Source organism: Musca vetustissima, unplaced genomic scaffold, assembly GCF_032173495.1.
Source record: "Musca vetustissima isolate MV318-11 ecotype Yass unplaced genomic scaffold, APGP_CSIRO_Mvet_v1 utg29865, whole genome shotgun sequence".
NCBI lineage: Eukaryota > Metazoa > Arthropoda > Insecta > Diptera > Muscidae > Musca > Musca vetustissima.
Genome location: NW_026879333.1, coordinates 182,335 through 204,578, shown reverse-complemented (window position 1 = coordinate 204,578; position 22,244 = coordinate 182,335). Strand labels below are relative to the sequence as shown.

At 34.0% G+C, this 22,244-nt stretch overlaps 1 protein-coding gene across 2 annotated transcripts; it reads right to left on the bottom strand.

Moving 5' to 3' along the window:
* Positions 1-772: 772 nt before the first annotated feature.
* On the bottom strand, positions 773-20,503 carry LOC133324203 (metastasis-associated protein MTA3). 2 transcript variants are annotated; one of them, XM_061533048.1, is made up of 13 exons: positions 20,311-20,503; positions 14,739-14,900; positions 4,318-4,425; positions 3,777-4,024; positions 3,294-3,614; positions 3,034-3,222; positions 2,704-2,964; positions 2,467-2,639; positions 2,141-2,391; positions 1,718-2,062; positions 1,525-1,652; positions 1,325-1,440; positions 773-1,007 (listed from the first exon to the last, which is right to left on the bottom strand). In XM_061533048.1, the coding sequence occupies exons 1-13, from the start codon at positions 20,336-20,338 to the stop codon at positions 878-880; spliced, it is 2,460 nt and encodes an 819-aa protein (XP_061389032.1). In that variant the 5' UTR covers positions 20,339-20,503; the 3' UTR covers positions 773-877. The 2 variants fall into 2 exon arrangements, with proteins under 2 accessions (XP_061389032.1, XP_061389033.1); XM_061533049.1 differs by lacking the exon at positions 4,318-4,425.
* Between the last annotated feature and the right edge of the window lie 1,741 nt (positions 20,504-22,244).

Genomic DNA, 22,244 nt, shown 5'->3' with positions numbered 1-22,244 from the left:
TTTCTTTTAGAAATAAAAAATATATAATTTAATATTTTAGACCCCCTGGTATATATTTTATTACCTGAATAATTAGGTAAATATACATTTGTGGGATTTATGTTTATGGATTTGTTTTTGTCTGAACTGATTCTTTTTTTATTATTATTATGGACATTAGAACTATTTTTATTTGTTTTTATTTTGTTTCTATTTTTTTTATAAAAAAAGATGTTGCGTGAAAAGATGGAAGAGGGATTAGAAGTAGATTTATATCTTTCTGCTTATATGTGTTATGTGTCTCTGTGTGTGTGTATGGTATGAGTAATATAATTCATGCGTAGAAATTAAACTTGTCGTTGTTCATAAAAAGTTTTTTTGTTTTGTTTTTTCTTTATAATCTATATTCTATAAAATATATTTATATATGCGTGTGTGTTTGTTTGTATGTATAGCTCATCATCTTTTAAGCGAACAACTATAATTTGTGTTAAGTTGCCATCATTATTAAATTGTTTTATATGTACAAGAAGAAGTTGCATTACTTTTTTTTGTGTAAATAACCAAACAAAATTTCTAAAATTCATTGGTATTGACATCGTCGAGTAACAAACACATTCAACTTCCATCAGCTGGTACCCAGTCTATCTGTCCTAAACCTAATTCTGTTATAATGTTTGGGCGTCCGTATCTCTGTGTGTGTGTTCTTCATCACCTTTTTCGCCTAATTCAAAAGAGCATCCATTGTATAACGAAATGGTTGGGATGATGGTAATTGTTTGGTAGTTGGAAGTTGTGGGCGATATTGTGTTATATGCTGTTGCTGTTGTTGTTGCTGCTGTTCAATCATTGATGATGATGTTGATGTGGTTGATGTTAAGGATGCCGCTGATGACGGTCAGTCTAATATCACAACCTGTGATTCAATGGGTCTGCTCGTTACAATTGGCTTTGCAATAGGAATATTACGCCAAGGCTTTCGAGCTGCTCTTCTAAGATCGGTAGGTGATAGAATTTTTCGTGCTTTCCTAAAAAGGAGAAAGATATTAAAACATTTTAATTAGTGACTGTGCATAAATAATTTATTAAAGTATATAATAAAATTAGGAAATTTGTCTATATGTTTTTTTAAATTTTGTAAAGTGTCTACTCTTCATATATTGAAACACAAGAGACTAGAGGAAATTTTTTAATTAAATAGTTTTTTTTTAATATCAATCTCAACTTCGTCTGCAACAGTGATCGTATCCAAAGCCCAGTCCCCAGAAGACAAACCAATGTAATTTGGATATGATGATATTTCAATTACCCAGAAACAAATAATGATTTATTTATATTTACTTACTTGCTTGCTTCCGTTGCTCTAAAGTAAACATCGTCTGGTGCATCCATCCAACTAATAACCTGCTTTCGTCCATTTCCGGTACGAGCCATTTGAGCAATTTTGGGTTTACCATTTAGCTATAAATTAAAATAAATATATATTAAAAAATTTAAAAAAATTGTTGTTTTAGAAAGTATATTAAGAATTTGTAAGCAACATACATGATGCCTTGATAATGGTTGCCCTGAAGCAGCCATCATAGCAGCAAATTGTTCGGGGCTCGGACAATGTGAGGGCATTGGATCCTTGTTAGGTCTTTTGGTAGGTGGGCCAGCCGGTACAATTGTAACTAAAATTTATAATAATATTTAATAGAATTATTTTGCTAAATACTGCAAATGTAATTGAATTTACCTTCTGTACCATTAAGTTGGGTTTCCTCGTGTGCTCTTTTACGCATTGCCGATGCCGATGGCGCTGGTGCTGGTATTATGGTTATATCCTTATCTAAATCTATAATTTTATTCGGTATGCGATCATACATGAGGCTGCCATCTGGTGCTTTTGGCGGTTTAGGAAAAAAGACTATATCCGGTTTTGGCATTTTATCTTTAGGTGTTAATATCAACCATTCGTGTGGACCCGAACCGGGTGAACCCAAACGATTGGCAATTTTTGTTACACTGCCGCGTTCTTTTTTCTTTAGCAGAAGGATTTTTTTGATTTCGGCCTCAGATTTACCGCTCATGCGATTATTAACTGAAAATAAAAAAAAAAAAAAAACAAATAGAATTATTTTGCACCGCATAATTATTACATTTTATATTGTATACATACATTCTTGTTTCACCAGTTGCGTGTTGATGGCATACGATGTCTGCCTGGCCGCTCTTTTGGGTTTTATTATGTGCCGGCATATAATACGCGCCAATCGCGTCATTGGGTTTGTGTGTAAATAGAATGCCGTGCGTGTCTTCATTATGGGCCGAGGCGAACTCGAGCTAATTGCAATACCATGCGCCTGGGCATAATGTCGTGCTAAATGGGTCTTAAGTTTAAATTCTTTGCCACAACTGACAATTGAACATCTACAACAGACACGAACGGAGTGGAATTAAATTTATGTTCTAAAAATGATATAACTTCACATGTCCATTACTCACTTGTGCAGTTGACGATTAGATAAGTCACTGACTTTGTCATCCTCCTGATCGGCTAATTTCTTCTTATCTTCAGTGCCATCATTTTTACACTTAAGACCACCATATTTTTTCCAATAGTCCCAACAGCTTTGACACAAACGACCCAGCACATGGCCACTTGTCCAGGGATACCACTGAAAGCAAAAAAACATTAAAATATAAGATATTTTTTCAAGATTCGTATGGACATTTTATTACTTGTGATGACTTGAGGGCGGTACATGATTCACAGGGCTTTCCCATATTTGAGACATCGGCCCCACCATTTGTTGTGCCATTATAAATGTTACCACCACTGCCCTTGGTGCCAGTTTTATTTGAATTATATTGCGGTATATAAACTTGTTTAAGTTTTAATTCCGCCTCAACAGCCTTGACACGTTTTTGTTGCACATAACGATCCGTGGTTTTCCACATGTAATAATATTCTATAATTTGTTTTAGGGTTTTCCAGGGCAGCTATAAAAATTATACAACAAAATTGGATACTATTTCGTTTTTCATTTTTTTTAGATTATAATAACTTACGAAATCTTGTCGTATATCATTAAAATCTTTGCCATATTTATCTAGGGCCTCCTCAAAGAGATTGGCCTCCGAAGCACTCCAATCTTCAATTTCGTCTCGGCATAAAACTGGACCAGTGGAAGGAACTAAGGAACACATTGCCTCTTCTATGGAATAATTGTGTTTGTGCAAAGTGTCCATAGCATGAAACTATAAAGACGACCACATAATATAAATATTGAGAAATGTTACACAAATCAAAAATAAAAAAATCAACTAACCAATGTTATGTCACGACTTGCTGCTGCAGCTGACATATGTAAAGAGGGCTGTTTAACTGAACTACTACAGTCTAAAGCTCGTGCAAATGTGCCTATGGAACGCGATACAACTAAAAACTGATCGATTTTACGATCATTTAGACTGTGATGCGGTGTCCAAACCAATGTCTCTAAATCTTCTAATTTGCGCTCATCCGTTAGGGTATCTTTTAGTTTAGCAGGAATTTCACTTTGATAACGGCTACCCACACGTATTTCACCCTTATCGGCCAATAGAGTTTTTTGTGTTGGATCAAATACTAAGCAATAGAAAAACGTATCCTGCAATACATAAATTTAAAAAAATTGTCTGGTTTAAAAATCAAAGTTAATATTAAATTCTAAATATGCTTGTGTTAAAGAAAATATATTGATCCTTTTCTTGCTATGTAAAAAAGGTGAAGCTCTAACTTTGTTTTTGAACATTGGAAATTTACGACTCACGTCTTTATTTATATAACTTTGCAGAGATTCCGTTTCATTTAGCAATGTCACCGAACATTTGCCTCGTATTTGTGTGGCGGGTAATGACTCAACTTGTCGTGATAGAAATAATTCACGATGTTTGATTTGATAGCGTTGTTTAGCCGTTAGGGGTTCACTTCTTTCGGAAGATGCATTATTGCCGCCACCGACACCAGCTTTATCACCAGCTGTACTGACCGGGCTTGTACGTTCTTCATCAAGGGCAGCTAAAATAATGATAAAATTGAAAATTTTGAATTAACTAAAATATATATTAAACAATTTTTTATAACAAATATTAAAATACTGAATTTACTATACTACACACACAGAAACACACTTATATATGTGTTTAAAAAAATATGAATTTAAAACTACCAATTTTAACTAAAAAACATTTTTTTAAATTTTTTTAATTATAGACCAATTTCTATTAGAGCTACTACTATTGAAAAGAAAAACCAATTTAGAAAATAATAATTTAAAAATATAGAATAATTAATAAGTATTTGTTTGATACCTATCGAAGGATCTAGCACAGCTTGTGCAGCCTGTTCTTCTCCTACTGGTGTTCTAAGCCATGTTTTCTTCAGCTTCGTTGCCAGAGGTGAGTCTTCAGCAGTTGCCACTACACAATTTAGAAGAAATTTCATAATTATGTATTTTCAATTATGATTTTTATCAGAATATAATATGTTTTTTAAATTTTATTAATATAGGAAATTTAAATACATTTTGTTGTAAAATTTATAAAAGGTTATACTTTGCAGATTTTAAAATCTTATTTTTTAACATAATAAAAGAATATGAAAAATATATCGTCACTATGATCTTTCTGAAAGTTTATATTACAATCATCTAAACAGCAAAACATTTAGGCCTATCTTGAGAGGAACCTGAACAAGGTTTTACTCCACTATCTTATGTAAATCATACACTATGAAAAATATATAGTCAAATGATATTCCTAAGAAGGAAACAAATGGAAACGAAAAAAACGCAACTTGATACTGTCGATGATATATAGGAGGTTAGGCTTGCTTGATTTATTGAATGAGCAAGATTATGAAAAATAATCTGTAACGTTCAAAATACACTGGTAGAATTAAACGATGTTATGGTTCATTGACTATCTCTTCGGCCTAGGGCAGCAATTTTTCTGATAAATAAAACAAGGGAAAAAAGGTGTTAAATTCGAGGAATATATTTATGAAGACCGATATACACTGGTGTTAAAAAAAATATTGCCATCATATTTTAAAATATTTGAGGCCAATAAAACACACGTTTACAATTTTCGAAATTTAACGGTACTGTATTCAAAATACAACCTGCTTGACGAGAGCACTTCTTGTCCCGATAATAGTCTAGAAGCACAATGGTAAATAATTGCCCACTCCCTACAAACTGCGGCAAAAGCAACACTTGGGTACCAAAAACCACCAACAAGAAATCCATGGAACGATCAGGAGTGTCGTAATCCTACTGACGTGAAAAACGCAGCGTATATGGTAATCTGCAAGGTAGCAACACGTAATGTGATGGAGAATTATTGGGAGAAAAGGAGAGAGAGGAGAAACATATTTTCAGAAAAAAGAAGAAAGAACAAGAAAAACATGAGCGTGAGCAAATTGAGATGTACAGGAGTCAGAATGAAGTCCGAAAGTGTTACCAACGAGTAAAAAACCAAACCGAAGGCTTTGGTGCAGGCACATCCTCCTGTAGAGGTGAAGAAAGAAACTTTGTGACAGATACAGACAGCGTGCTGAGGATCTGGAAGGAGCATTTTGAAAAACTTCTGGTATCAAATAGTAGCGGATCAAGAGGATACCCCAGTGTATACCACCTAGCCCAGATGAGGTCAGAAGCTGATGGTATCAACGCGCAAGAGGTCCAGTAGGCTCGTACCAACTGTGGAACTTGAGAACTACAACTTCGTGGTAGTCAACGATTTTATATACCTTGGTACAGCCATAAATAAAACTAATGTAATCAGTTTTGAAATTCGGAGGATAGTTTTGGCCAACAGATGCTACTATGGTCTGAGTAAGCAACTAAAATGCAAGACGACCTCCCGCCAGACCAAACTCACACTCTACGAGACGCTGAAGCAGATGAGGCAGCTCTTGGAGTGTTTGAGAGAAAAATTCTCCGAAAGATATATGGGCCGATCTGCGTTGACGGTGAACCATGATCATCTGTACCAGTTATTCCCGGACATCGACATTGTTAGACGTACTATCATTCTCACGCGAATTTGAGAATGAATAAAGGGGACCTCCCCCATTCTCGATTTATGGTTTGTAACTTTACACATATATAATTGAAGATTAAAAAAAGAAGAAAAATAATTTGCAAAATTGTTTGTTGTTCTTTTTGGTGATTAAAGAAAAGTCGTTATTTTTCAATGGCTTTGCTCAAAAATTATCAAAATGGCGGACCTTTGAAAATTTTTTTTGGAACTTCGCCTATTTTTGACCACAAACTAAATTAAAAAATAAGGAAGTTCTTCACCGATTGGATTTATCCTAGTTCATACGAGAGCTATACATTCCCAGAGAAACGTGTCAAAATTTGGAATCGATAGGATTATTAGTTTTTGAGTTATCATGCCCGCCATTCGTAAAACACCACTTCGAGAAAAATGCGTTTAAAGTTTGAGAATCACTCTTGCCGTCACTTGATGCTGACACAATAACTCGGCTATATCTTCAAAAGTTCTTGATATTTTCAATTGAATTTTTGGAGGGACATTCTAGAATTAGATTAGATTCGAATTAAACCAAATAATTGTTGACACCGAGAATGGGGGGTCCCGTTAGCCGTTCTACACAATTGAATTGTTTCAGACACAATATTGCATTACTTCGGGTGGTCTAACCACTTTTTCCTTTTATGCACTCATACTAGCTTCTAAACTTCAAGATTAGTGCCCACACTCTTGGATCTTCAGGCCATGTACGACGAAGCACTGATTGAAAAACTCGCTGAAATCATATTAAGTCGGATAGTCTATTAACGGAGACGATGGTGGTCCAGTCCGAAAAGAATTACCACAATTTTGCTGCAATGTGGCAAAACATCCGAATAACAAATGTCGGTGAAGGGTAAGCCTAAGACATAGCCGATAAATTGCCCTCTGAAGTTGGGTTTATTAACATAGAATTTTACACTGATTAGGGCAGAGAAACATCACAGTAAACTAATTTTCTGACAAGTTACTTTTTTCGAAATGACTTAAGCATGATATCACAAAGTGTTTTGTGTACAACTGACAATGCAAATTGAGCCTAGATACGGCTGCCGAATTTACGTCGTAAATTTCTAACCTCTTTATGGGATGATAGTGGAGTTCCCTTTTGCTTCTATGTGAAAATGAGGATGGGATAGTTTGTAGTAATACAAATCGACCTTCAATTCTAACATTCTTCACTGAAATAAATCTCAAAGTTTAATTGCCAAGTCCTTACAGTGCTAAAGATGTTATGGAGAGGTCTCACTAAAACTCCCTAAAACAAACGAAATATTAGGTTGGGGGAAAGAAATCCATTGTTTTTATATGAACTATAGAACTTTTTAACATTCTTCGGAATGTCCGATTTGAGCCAAATATGCACCGTTTTGTTGTATGATTTGTTGTCATAATGTCCTGCTCTATATTTGCAAAAAAAAAACTCTAGTAGTCGATTTTCACAATCCTCTCTAGACACCAATTTTTTATCATTAAAGAAAGTTTGCAATGCAAGAAAAATATGATAATCGCTAGGTGCCAAGTCCGGACTGTATGGCGGATGCATTGAAACTTCCCAACCAAGCTCCCGAAGTTTCGGGCGAGTGACTGTAGGTGTGTGTGGCCTCGCTTCCTCGACACCTCTCCTGATGGCTAATTCTGGCCGTTTCTGGTCAATTGCTATCTTCAAACTGTCCAGTTTTTGACAGTAGAGATCAGAATTTAGCGTTTGGTCATATGGAAGCAACACATAATAAATAATCACCTTCCAGTCCCACCAAATGCATAGCAGAACCTTCGTGACCGTTAGTCCTGGTTTGACCACGTTTGACGTGCTTCACCGCTCTTTGACAACGATCAGGGGTTATCGCACAGGGTTATCGTATGTGATCCATATTTCTCATCTCCAGTTACCATTCGTTTAAGAAATGGGTCTATCGCATTCCGTTTGGCCTAAGGCTTCGCAGATGGAAATTCGATCCATCCTATTTTTTTTCTGTTAATTGGTATGGCACCCGAACATCGAGCTTCTTTTTGAATCTAGCTTTGTGTAAAATAGTCGACTTTTAGCTCCTGGGCGATGTTATGACTGCTAACATGCCGGTCAACTTCGATCATTTCTCTGATTTTATCGAAATTTTCATAATGGATTTATTTTTCCCCAACCTAATAAAAACACAATCTTCGACTGGTATAATTTCCTTATTTTGGGAACTTTACAATCACAACCTCCACAAAAGCTTTTACCATCTAATCGACATGGAATAGGACTACTAGTCAATATGCTGGACATATTTATTTATTTTTATTTAATTCCTCTGTTACGTATTGTTTCATCAATTCGTTGAACTTCCCGATTATAGTTGTGCTACAACTTCTCATGTTTGCCTTCGGCCTCTATGGATAAGAGATGGTCTCCGAAACATAGCATTCATACGGTACTGTCGAATGATGTTTAAGCATAGAAAAAATACCAATAATGTTCAAAACTTCCTACCCGAAACAACCTGCATCTTTAAAAATTATGAATTACAATTAATTACACAAATCTTTATGTATCTTCTAATCGTGTTATTACAATTTTGTGATCACTGTAAACATTTACAATTCCATCGTAAATAGAATTTTGATTGGTATAATTTTATTTTATGCAACGTATCCTCCTTATAGTCTAATATCTTTATATCCTACAATGCATGAGGATTTTTGATAAAGTCACAAAAGTAAAATATGCAAAACATAGCTGCAAAAAAGAAAAGAGAGAAAAGAACAAAAAGTGCATAATTTCATTGAATTTGTATGTTTTTTTCTTTGAGTTTTTATCCGAAGATACAACAACGAGAAAGGATAAGATGTAGTAGGAATACAATGAAGCAAACGACGGCAAATGGAAATATACAGAATTACTGCTGGCCCCCACATTGAAATGATGATAAAAATCCAAAATCGGTAACACACCGCCATGAATATTATGCTTTTGTTTTTGGTGTTGTTGTTGTTCTTGGTCTTGTTTGTAAATAGGTGTAATGGTGGTGGTGAAGGAGGGTTGTGTTGTTTGGTCGAAGTTTGTATAACGTAATATACGACCAACACCACACAACACAAGGATCCCAACAGACCATCCATCCAGCCAACCAAACACATTCAATATTTGAAGCAAAAGCACGTAAACGACAGTCAAGGCAACTAGCTGTAGCATCATCAAGTCTGCTGCTGGTGTTATGGGGTGAAAGGGTGGGTGGTTTGTGCATGGATTGGACGAATTCGCACTAATACAAAGCATGTTGGCATCAGCCATGCGAAACTTAAAAAAAAAAATTAATGGAAATGGAAAATATGATGGTTCTTAACAAGAAAAAAAATGAAACGCAGAAAAGCAAATTTTTATTCAATGATGTTTATGTGTGTGTACATCCTTTTTTTGACAAAGTTATGTGATTATAAATAAATTAACAAAAATAGTGATTTTTTAAATGGGATATTTGAATAGTTTGGATTTAAGAAAGTCATAAAAATGTTCCGCATGAGATTTTAGAACAGAAAATGTATTGTTTACAGGGAATATTTTGTGTACAACATTCGAAGGCTAGTACATTGCCTAGCTATGAAAGGAATTGCAGAATGTCTACCTAACGTCTATGTCCACCAAAGCCTTTGAGCTCGAATACATGACACAAAATATGTGGAATCATGGGCCAGGACGACCTTTCAAAAGATTATAACTGCTAAGACATCCAAAGGGTAGGTCCAGAACACAACCTGATGCTTCCCCCAAGCCATAAAATTATTATTTGCCACAAGCATTCCAAAGGAATAAATTTCCTGAGACAAAAAATGCTTACGCACGCGACCTCAGGTTAAGCATAGCGAAAATACCAATAATATTCAAACCTTTCTACGACAGAGGGCCTACAATGCGAAACGACCCGAGCATTACTTGGCCAACGTTTGTTACTTCAGTCCATTGTGTAAAAGGAATAGGTTGGCCTGCTGCAACAAAAATAATATTTAAAACTTCCTTGATTTTTAAGGTAGGTCACTTAAGAGATTACGGTGTTAGAGATTCGATTTCCATTGTCATGTTCTGTATCCTCTGTAACCTGTGTAGATCCACGAAATTCGGTGATAGGTGAATTGGCTTAGCTGTACAGTTGAATACCTACTTAGCTGGCTTGTGACAGAAAATTTGTTCCATAAGCCGAGCATACAAAAAGATTTCCAAGTGCGTCGGTCTTGTGCGCAGTACTTCCAATTTGAAAGACCATGTTTGGCTGTGTTGTCTTCCACTTGACCTTTCCATCTAATTCGTGGACTTCCCCCTCCGCGTGAACTATTAGCTAGTTCGCTTTTAAATGCCTTTTGAGCCTCTAGCCAAATTGTACTAATCAGCTGGTGCATGCTCTTGACCAGCATCTGCACTTGCTTATTGTTCTTCAGCCGATTAATTGCTACTCTGACTTCATCTTCGCTATGTGGTCATCTCTTATTGGATCTGGGGTATCTTCTTCACCGCCACTATTTGATACCTGAAGCATTGCAAAGTGTTCCTGCCAAATCCTCAACACGATATCTGTATCTGTAACCAGGTTTCCATCTTCATGTGCTTGTACCAAAAGTTTGGGTTTGGTGTTTTACTCGTTGGTAAAATTTCAACCTTCATTCTTCTGAAGTTCTGATGACGAGTTTGGTTTTCAATATGACCTCGAAGAACTTGGCATGGTTTATTACATCGAAGGACTATAACTAATTTATCGGTTTAATGTATCGAAGGCCATACATATGTCAAGGGCCACCGTAAATGTTTGCTTGCACCACCTGTTCTATCTCAGTTCTATACTCATGTATGTGGTTATATGGTGTGGTTCATGTTGAGGAGTAACCTCTCCATTGTTTTTGGTACTGGCGACGGGAGTAATATCGTAATATCTGCTGGCATTCTTGCTTGGGAAGTAAAAAGGGTTTACTCGACAAATTATAGTAGAAATAAAGGTGCTTCGATTGCTTGGAAGGATAATTCCAATTCAAATCACTTGGCCCACATACATATGCATATTTAGTTAACAATAGATATTGCATCTACAAATGGCATGACATGATTTACTGAACATTTTTAATTATTGAAATTGGATATATAATTCAGTTTTGTACTGCACATCAATAGTGAAATATTTGTGGGATATATATACGACGCCGTAAATGTGTGTATTATAGTAAACGAGAGTGGGTGTTTATGTCTACACTTTGTTAGTTAAAACCTATTTTGAATTTTTGTTAGTACATATTCTTGTTTTGCTAACGATGGGATGAGATGTATGAAGATGATTATGATGTTGCTACCAACGACGATAACAACAGGACTATATTCGTTGCACTCAGCAAAGTTATATCACCGTCATCCTTATGACTGGGCCAATAATACACAAGTGTATAGAATGCGAATGTATGTGTGTGCGTGTTTGTAGATGTTCTTTATTCCTGTGTACGTACACATCTCATTCATTTCTCATCTGTTGAGGATGTTGGTTCATTTTCTCCAAGCACACACACACATGCATACACAAAAGAAAAATGCAACAGCCAACACATGTCTGTGTCTACAACACAACACTGCACATGACACAACCATTATACCTTGTTACCACCAGCCCAGCCATGCAACCAACCAACCAACCAGCATTCCAACAGACAGTTGGTCGGGTCGGTCGGTTGATCTGTCCAGCAAGTCTTATTTCCTGTTTTATTTTTTATATTAACGTGCCGTAAAAGTTATTTGCAATATTTGGCATAAGGAGGATGGATTTTGAATTGTTGCTCTGTACTCATTAGTAGGACTCATTATTTGGTGGAGATATTAAATGTTGTTATATGGCATATTTAAAATAAACATATTTTTTGGAGATGTTATCATTGCTGTGTTTTGGATTAGAAAGTAATGTTTCCATTACAGTTATTAAAAATAGATAAAATTAACTATTAAAAAGTCGTAAAGTTCCCACAGGTCGAACTATTTATTCTCCCTACCATGATGTGGACGTTCTAAATACGGAAAATCTATGGGGATATTATAAAATTGTTTTATACATTGTCTGCCAGGTGGGTACTAAGGAGATATAAATTAGAATTGTGTGCCAAATGGTATGGGATATGTACGTAGTTTTGGAATTGTTTATTTATGGGTACGAAAAGTGTTAAATCGTACTATAATAGGTACAATTTCGGATTTGGGTGAACCGATAAGAGCTGGAATCCTGAATTTATTGTTACTACACACAAATCCTTCACCCCAACTATGATGTGATTTAGTATTGGTGTGTATAGTACATTTTGAAATTTCGTACTATATGGTACACAGAATTGAGCTAGTTAGGAAGTTTTAGATATTCTTACTAATGAGAACTAAATTTGGTACAATTTTAATTTTGGGTAAACCGATGAAGAAAGTTTTGGAAATTTGTACTAACGTGTACCAAATTTGGTAAAATTTAAATTTTGGGTAAACAAATATAGCTGGAATTCTGAAATTTGGAGTTTGGGTCAAAGTTTGGGTAAGGTATAGGGATATGTAGATGTTTCGAAAAATGTTACTAATGTGTACAAAATAGTATCAAATGTGGTTTTTTGTGATTCGATAGAGCTGTAATCCTGAAATTTGGAAATGTTACACTACTGTTGGAATGCAGCATTGGGGTAAGGATGTAGTTTTGGAAATGCATACTTATGGGTACTAAATTTGGTACAATTTGAATTTTGGGAGAACTGATAGAGCTGGGATCCTGAAATTGTGAGTTAGGATGATTGTTGGGGTGTAGAATTTGGATATGTAGAGCATTTTGGAAATTCCTACTAATACCAAATGTGAATTTGTGTAAATCGATAGAGAAAATGAAAATATGGTTACGGTGGGAGTGTAGGGTTAGACTATGTAGAATGTTTTGGAAATTCGTACTAGTTGTTGGATTTAGGTGAACCGATAGAGCTGGAATATTGGTGTATGTTTTGAAAATGTCTATTAATATGTACTAAATGGCACTAAATTTGGTACAATTTGTTTTTAGAGTGAACCGAGTGATGTATGTAGTTATGGAAATTTGTACGAATGAGTACTAAATTTGATAAAATTTTGATTTAGGTGAACACATAGAGCTGGATTTCGGAGATTTGAAATTAAGATTGGGTTGTTTGAAAATTCGTACTTATGATTGTTAAAATAGGTAATTATGGAAATTTAAATTAAAATTTGCATTTGGGTGAGCCTATATTTGAAATTTGGATTTTTTTCGAAAAAATATTACAAGAGTACAAAGGGTTATAAATGATAACAAATTTAGTAAAGAGCTAGATTTCTGTTGCTAGATTTCAGAATTGGTGTGTAGGGTTGAGATATGGAGGCAGTTTTGAAAAAATGTACTATAAGAGAAAATAGGTAATAAATGGTACTAAAATTGTAATTATTGTCTGTATTGGTTTTGAAATACATTCACACACTCGCTAACAAAGTAGAGGGTATATGCTAGATATTATTAAAGTGTCGAAACTTTTGTTCTAAATATCTAGGGCTAGGGAAAAGTAAGGTAGGCTTGAAAGTCAGGACAAAAAAGCTTATTAATATATTTTACAGTATTTGACTCAACAGCGAATTTACTGAAGCCTACGGTTGTCTGTAACCAAATGTTTAGTGAAGTTTCAAAGCGTTTGATTTACCTATAACGAAACTAGAGGCCTTTTTTAAACAAACCTTCCTATAGTAGTATTTGCTTTGAAGTTATAAAAAAAATAATCTTCTCGAAAGAAGATTTACAATATGACACTTTAATTCATAACATGCCATAGAATACAAATCGAGGTGTAAATAAATCCCTGATGTCACCACAAAACACAACTTGACCAAAGCTAAGAGCCACCATACAACAATGCAAGTATTAGTGTACTGTGAAAAAATATATGTATATGTATATCAAACATATGATAAAACGACGACGACGTTCACATTTACAATGTAAGAAGAAGAAAAAAACAACAACATTCAAAGCACAAAACCCATTAGCGTTTTGTTACGTTACGTTTTTTTGTCCTTTCTTCTTCTGTCTCCCTTGTTGTTGTTGTGTTGCGAATTGAAGATGCCCCAACAAACAAAGTTTTGTCTCGTTTCGTTTTTTATTGTTATTTTAAACAGTTATGGAAAGGAAGCCTCAAAAAGCATTAGGTTGTGTGTATACATACGTACGTGGGTACGCGCGTTCATGGTATGACTATCTATCTGCATGTTTGTTTTTGTTGTTGCTATTATTGGGATACTATGGTCTGTTGGTGTCCCTTTTTGGTACATTCTGTTGCTGCTACTTCTTTTTTTCGTTTTTTGTTAAGACAAAGTGAAAATCGATATTTATAGTTATTTGGTTTTCAACAAATTTGGTATTCCAAAAGAATAAATAAAATGAGGAAAACAGTTCGGTGTCAAATTCAATTTCAAACAGGTACAAATTTTGAAATATTAAATGTCCTCTTAAAAGATTGTTATTGAAATTCATTAAATATTTAACTGTACTGTAGAGGATACATAATATAAATATACTATTATTTTAAGAAAGAATACGTTTCTATTTTCCGAAAAATATACAAAATTGTCCTTGGAATTGGCTTATTTTTTAATAAAATTCTCTTAATAGTTATATTGAAGTAATTTCAATTAAAAAAAATTTTTGTTTACTTACGTTGATGTTTATCAGCTAATTGAACCAGGGGATTTGGAAGATCACGTCTTCTATAGAAGCACATAACTTTTGCCTCAACATTGCCGCTTTGATTTTTATTTAATTCCTCTATGCGGCGTATAAGATATGGACTATTCGGAGATGTCTCCACATAGACATAGTCTGTAAAATAAAATAATGAAAAAGAAGATAGAAAAAAAAAACCAAACAGAAATTGTATTAATGTAAAAAAGAAAATACAAGCGACATATTCATTTTAGAAGAAAAAAATCAATCCAGTTTCTAACAATTGTTGTTGCTGCTGCTTTTGTGGTTGGTGTTGTTGTTGTGGCTGTTATTAGACTATGAATATTTTGTCCTTTTGCATTTAATAAATACCAACACTTTATGTGCGTATTTAAAGTTCGTTGGTATGTCTATATATATGTTCATTGGAGGAGCTAACAAAATGTGGTCGCCGGGCGGTAGTAGTTATGTGTGACGTACGTACGTAGGTAGGTACATTCATCCATTCATACAATTAACAAAATCATTGTCCATATTCAAGATATTGTTTGGTTGGTCGGGTTGTTGATACATCATAGCATACTGCTGCTTGTAGTCTGCACTAAATATTACACAGTCAGTCAGTTATTCGGTCGGTCCCCACCAAGTACAGACAATACAAAAGGTATGAAAAAGAGTACTCTCACAGCCAGTCACTGACTGAAACATACAAAGCGACACATAGCCATACATACACATATATATATATATATTTTTTTGCTACTTAAAAACAATATTGTTGAAAGAAATAGCAATAACAAAAAAAGATGATCAAATTATATTTCTGTTTACAAACATAATTAAGATAAATATATTTATTTAATAATTTATCTGATGTCGAATAGATAAATTGTCGAAATGTGAGAGAGTAATTTTTAGTTTATATGAAATAATAATGTATTGTTAATTTGTGTTGTACTTCTTTTTCGCAGGACTGTTTTTATCGAGTTTTAGTTGTTGCTCGTAATCACTGTGTCCATTGAGTTAATGTTGGTAATTAGTCAAATAACTAAAATCTAGTTTGAAGCAATAGCATGGACAGGTTGAAATGTTGGTTGCAGATATTATAATACCCCGGATTAGATAATATCAATTACACTATATTTATATTAACGACTTTTATCTTAATAACATCTTCAATGAAATTGGTATTTTAAACAATATGAATGTAGATATAGTTAGAAAATATCAGTTGGCGTAGCTTACATTTTCCAGACTATTATATCCTATTTAGTACAGTTAAAAGATGGCTGCCAAAACATCCAAAGCGAAGCCAAATGGAATGTCATTATAGCTAGATATGCTCAACTTCCCTTTCGAAGGAGTTTATGAAAATGTCGGCAGCTCGGAAAATAATATCGTGCTAAAGGTAAAGCACAAAGCTTGCCGAAAGTTTTTATCCAAGTCAACGAATTCAATATAGCATTCCAACGACTCAGAAGAGACATTACTAAAGCTATTTTTTTGTGACAAGATCGCAACGAAGAGGTTTTGGTTGTTTTAAAAAAATGTTTCAAAACATGTACTCGCGGTGTTCATTTTGAAACTTCCACCATTGCGACGACAAATCAAATAACACTGCAGCTAGGAATGTAATTCCAAAGATATATCCTCTGAACGAGTTTGTGACTTTCGAAACCTTCCAGGACATTAACTAAGTGGCTTTGTTGGCGTGAGTTTTTAATAAGTACATTCCAATGACAGTCTTAAAAGACATGTTATTCCCAGTTAATGATATTTTAAATGTGGTCAAAGAATATGCAACTAAAGCTGAAACGCCTAATTGCATCCATGTCTGTACTTCAAACCACTCCAAAGTCGGCCTGTAGCTCTATTGAAAACACGTAATTCTAAATTGCGGACAATGTGTTGTGTTCCAGATGTTAAAAATTTGTAAAGTTTTACCATTTTACCAGAATATATCGCTCATTTGCTGCAAGACATAACTCAAAAAACGTGATATTCGAGTTAATAATGCACGAATGTTCTCTATAATATACCTCACGTTGTATGCTGTTGTCAAATTGACAACTTAAAACGCATTTTCTGCAAAATCGATTTTTTGATTTATGCCGGTCTTGCAGCAAATGAGCAATATATTCTTAAAGTTTACTCGTTGTCAAGTTACAGTGGATTCCTGCAAATTTTTTTAGTCAAAAAAGTGTTTAATAGTATGGCTTTCTCATGTTTATAAAATCTGCTAAAATTTTTTTGCAGGTCAAACATTATATATATTTGTCTATAAAAATGTTATTGCATTATACAGTAGATATCGGATATAAGCACATCTCATATAAGAAAGATTATCAAAAACACCGAACTTATACTTTCTTATATCCTATAATTCCATATAAGAAAAAAAAACGCATATAAGAAAGAAATCTCCGGCTTTTTTGAGTTTCTTATATCCGATATCTACTGTACTAAAAAAAAAACTCAAAATTGCGAATGTATGTGTGGGTAATGTGGATCAGTAAGTTAAATGTAGGTTGTGAATTGAATGCAAAAATATATGGGTTCATGTTTTGGAATACCCCCATTTAATGGTACCACCCCATTTGCGATATTTTGAAGGTCCTAGCTTCATTTCAACGGAAGCAGCTGTAATTTTGCATATTGAGTTTTCAGAGGATAGAATACCTCCTCAATGCGCCCATGTTTTGAACTCGTCCTCATGAAGAGGTCCCATTTTTTATAGTGGTCCACATTACCCGACATCGAATATTTTTATTAAAAAATAATTATCGGCTTCGAAAATTAATAAAAATTAAAAATCATGAATTGTAATTACAGCTAAATGTATATTTTTGTTAAAGAAAACCGCATAACTCCTTTATATTCGAGAAAAACCAAGTGTTCGACTATTTTGCAAAATCGTTCGACTATTGTGCTAAAAATGTTCAAATCACACTTTTACAACCAGAGCTTAACTTTATTCAAAACCAAGACTAATGTTTGTTTTCGCCAATTAGAAAAACATTTATCACCACCTTGAGATATTTCAAGCATTTTCTAAGATATGGGGGTGATCCACATTAGATGCATAGTCCACATTACCCGAAGTTACTCTAACAAGGAAAGTTCGAATGTTTTCATTTTGAATTTTTTTAAAGATCTCTGATTACAAACCTGCGTTAGACTATGCTTTCAGAGATATTGGTCTACTAAGTTCCGTTGTTATCTTTGTATTTATTGGCTTTAAAATTAACATTCTGTGCTGGTTTATAACTTGATTTAGAGAATCTTAAGAAATCCTTCTGCAAAAATAGAAAGAATTGCATATCTGACATAAATTGGAAGAAAATAATGGACTTCGATAAGGAGTACATAACGACCCCGACCCCACAATTCAACATTTTTGAAAAACTTAGTTTATGGAACGAGTGGAAATGATGTCTACACCTCATGCATGTCAGCTAAAGGTGTGGAAAATTAATTTTAAAAGGATGCATAATGGATCAGTAAGGCTATTTAAATATTTTAAAGAATAATTTAAAGCAAAGTGCACAGCAACTGAACTTAGGACAATACTATTGCTTCCAACAGGATAATGATACCAAGCACACGGCGCTAAATGTAGTGTTGGGGCTACTATATAATACTCACTATTAATTGAATTTGCCCACCAAACGAAAAATCTACCCTCAACAAATCATTGTAAAAAAACTTTGAACATTTAAGGCTGATTCTGAAATGTTAAGTTGAATCTGTACAAATACTTTTTCTGGTTAGTGTATGTTCTTGTGATCAGACCCTCTATTGCTACATATAGTAAAGATGGATGGCCATAAACGTGACCTAAACCGATCGTTTTTATTAAACTAAAATAAAGCTGTTTCGTTTTTTTCATTGATCTATAATTAGCTACACATGTATGTTCCCTTTTTAGACTTTACAGTAGAAGTAGAAAAAAAACTGTTCCTATGGACTGTTCCGAATGGCCTTAATATTGTTAATCGAATCAGCCTCCATTAAAAATTATAATAAATCTCGTCATACAAGATAACATTGTGCGAACTTTGTTTGCAATTTGGACGTCAAACATTGAATGAAACCTTTGGACGAAAGTTCAAATCGTCATTTGGGGGGTCCAAAATATTTACAATCTATTTATTTCACAATATTTTTGTTCTGATAACATATGGACTTATGTTTTCGTTTAGTTTGACAACACTGTTATCACTTCCATCGTACGACGCCAACTATCATATTTTAATAAAAACCGCTTCAAAGTGCTCAATTCATGGAATTGAACAACAATATTTTGGCATTATCCACCTGTGGTAGGCTAAACTATCTTATCAGAAATCTATTTGTTTTGTGTGTATGTTCACAGGAACTTTTAAAACAAACATTACATATTTAAGTTTCAGTATTAAGGAATTGCCAACATTTCTTAAGTATATTTTTTGAATAATAAAAAAATTATCATTTTAGCGATAATAGTTACAAATTGAATGGTCACATTTTTAAGCCACAAAATGTTAACTAAAAAATGGTTCAAATATTAGCACATCATAGCACACACACCGTATGGCTGGCTGGTACACACACAATCAACTATACAAGGCAAGTCAATACTCCACACACTATGGCCAAAATTCGTCTTGTCTTGCTTCGCTTGTATCTGATATTTGGTACGTAGTATTGCTTTTTTAGCATATACATATGTATACACCGAGAGACACACACACAGTCACACATAGGTAATAGGCACTGGAATTGAAAACCCAAAAATGCATTGCAGCATCAGTCATTGAAAATCAGCGAGATGAACCCACTAGACACCATTATGTTACATTACATTTTTGTTGGGGGGTTGGGGGTTGCAAAGAGCTGCAATACTAAATACACAGTGGTACGCGGAAATAGGCAAAAAATGTCAGTAACGTATCCCAATCTCCATAGCACAAAACTAAAAAGTCACCAAATAAATTGTCATGATAAATACATTTTTTTCATAACTGCCCCATAAATTCCGGCATAAATCACACACATAAACACCTTATGTTTTTTGTTCTATCTTTTGTAGGGCTTGCTAATTATTGCTGTGTGACACTTCATAGTTTGTTTATAATTTTCTTTTTTTGTTTCTTTTATCATTTTGTTTAATATATATTCTACTACTTGGCACTTGGCTTAATCGACCGGAAAAAGTGGTGGGGGATGTAGGTTTTGTGTATGGTGTGGATAAGCTTGCTTAAATATGAACACGTTTATGTGTGTTACATTTTGATTGAGCGTCGTCAATTGGAGTCCACATTTCCCCCATTTTTTTGTTGAGCGATCAGAGAAAGCCACTTTGAGCGCGCCAGCAGAACATAGCGAGCATCATCATCATCATTAAACACCATTGATTGCCAGCAATTCAACAGAACACACAGAGCAGGCTGGCTTGTTGGCTGGCATCAGCAGTAGCAGCAGAAGTAGCAACAATACGCAAACCGACCGACACAACGAAAACCAATGCAAAAGATAAAGCGAAAAAAATGGAAAATTTTTTTCTCTTCACATTCATCATTCTCACCTCCGACACGATACATATTTGTTGCCATTTTTATTTGTTTTTCATACACAATTTCATATGTATTTCATGCACTTTGTATTTGTTAATGTTTTTAAACAATTCTTAGGCGCTTTTAAACACATTTATTAATAAAAATCACAATTTGTTATGATTACATTCACACACAAGACGCGTTTTTTTCGTCGCCATCTTAGAAAAATATCGATAAACTATCGAATTGGAAAACAATCGTATTTTGACAGAGCCGAACGATAACATGTTTTTTTTGTTTGTTTGATGAGTGGTAAATATCGATATATTACGAGAATCGTTTTTGTTGATAATCAATCACTGTTCGATGTTGCACAGTGTATGGAAACAAGCTTAAATAAAGCCAGGTACACACCATCAGTGGTAATTTTTCTCATAATTAGCTTCATAGCCTGGTACAATTTTTTTTTGTTTTTATTTGTTTTTATCTCGACCATCTGTCAAATTTGTCCATATAATATTTCACATGTTTGGCAACATTGCACATCAAATTCAAATAGAAATTATGCACATTGACAGTTAATGATGTCATCAACTGTGCTAAATGGACTACCTATTTATTGTGCCATGGGTACAATAATACCAGGTATAAAAATATAAAAATAATACATAACAAGTGGTTGTATTTATTTGACATTTTCAACACATGAATGAAAGAAAAAATATTAAATTCCCGATAACACATTTCTTTGAAGAGGCCAATATATGGATCCAGTTTATTAAATAGCTATAATGGTACATAGCATGGTACAATTATACAAGGTAGGGTATGTTTTATCAACAAAGAGAAATTACATCTCTACCTTGTGGAGTATAATGTAAAATCTAAAATCGAAAAAAAATTTGTTCTGTCCATTTGACGTATTTCTAAAATTTTAACAAAATCTCGAAAAATTATTGGAATGTCATCAGGTTCTCTTTCCAAAATTGAGTTGGGAATATTATATAGATATAGGTTCATTCAAAAATCACAAATTTCTTCTTATCAATGCTGTAAAATTCGTCTTTAAGTAAATTAATTTTCGAATATGTTATTTATATTTATTAAATCATCACATTTTGTATACGACATAACACAATATGAACAATTGTAATTTATAAGTTGCTATACTTTGAATAATTCTACCAGGGTCAAAAGTGTGTACTTAACTTCAAGTCAGAAATAAAAATAAATGGTCTGTTCCCGTACTGCAAGAATCTACTATTTTTTTCTACGATAACGAATTTTCCTTTATGATATCGACAAAAATAGTAAAAACTAGTAGATTCTTTCAGTACGGGAACAGACCAAAAATTAAGGTATACAGTCGAATACGCTTATAACGAACACCGGTTCCGAAGTTTCGAAGTTTTTAGACATATTTTTCATACAAACGTTTACTCTTATAGCGAACTACGGATATAATGAACTCTTTTTATAACGAACTATTTATTAGGTCCCAACATTCAGTTTTCATATATTTTAATTCGGTTATGCTTTCAATTACCTCGGATATAAGGAACTTCTTCTACAACGAACTAATTAGCTTGGTCCCTACTGGGCCGTACTCGACTCTATATATATATATTAGGCTGGGGAAAAAGAAATACATTATTTTTCGGCAGATGGCTGTACTGATAGATTTCTCGTAAAGTATCGATCAAACAATTTCAGATTTATGTTCGTTGGAAGGGTGACATTTCGTAGAAAAAATATTTTGCTCTCTTTTGCTTGGTGCATTTAATTTAATTTATTTCATATTATTTAAGAAGTGAACCAAGAGAAAATACGGTATATTTTACAGTTTTGCTTTGACAAAGGCAACAGCGACTAAAATTATAAATGGTGTTTATGGTTCCGTAGATTCTGTTCCAGAATTTTTGTGTTAAAGATGCACCTCGCACAGGTAGGCCGGATTTCTTTT

What these genes read in the sequence shown, in the direction of transcription:
- LOC133324203 (XM_061533048.1), bottom strand. Translation starts at nt 20,338, where the DNA reads ATGGCAACAAATATGTATCGTGTCGGAG. An exon ending in ATTAGCTGATAAACATCAAC is followed by an intron (nt 4,426 to 14,738) that starts GTAAGTAAACAA and finishes TAAATTGTGTAG; the next exon opens with TGGCAACTGCTGAAGACTCA. An exon ending in AAAGTTATATAAATAAAGAC is followed by an intron (nt 3,615 to 3,776) that starts GTGAGTCGTAAA and finishes TATGTATTGCAG; the next exon opens with GATACGTTTTTCTATTGCTT.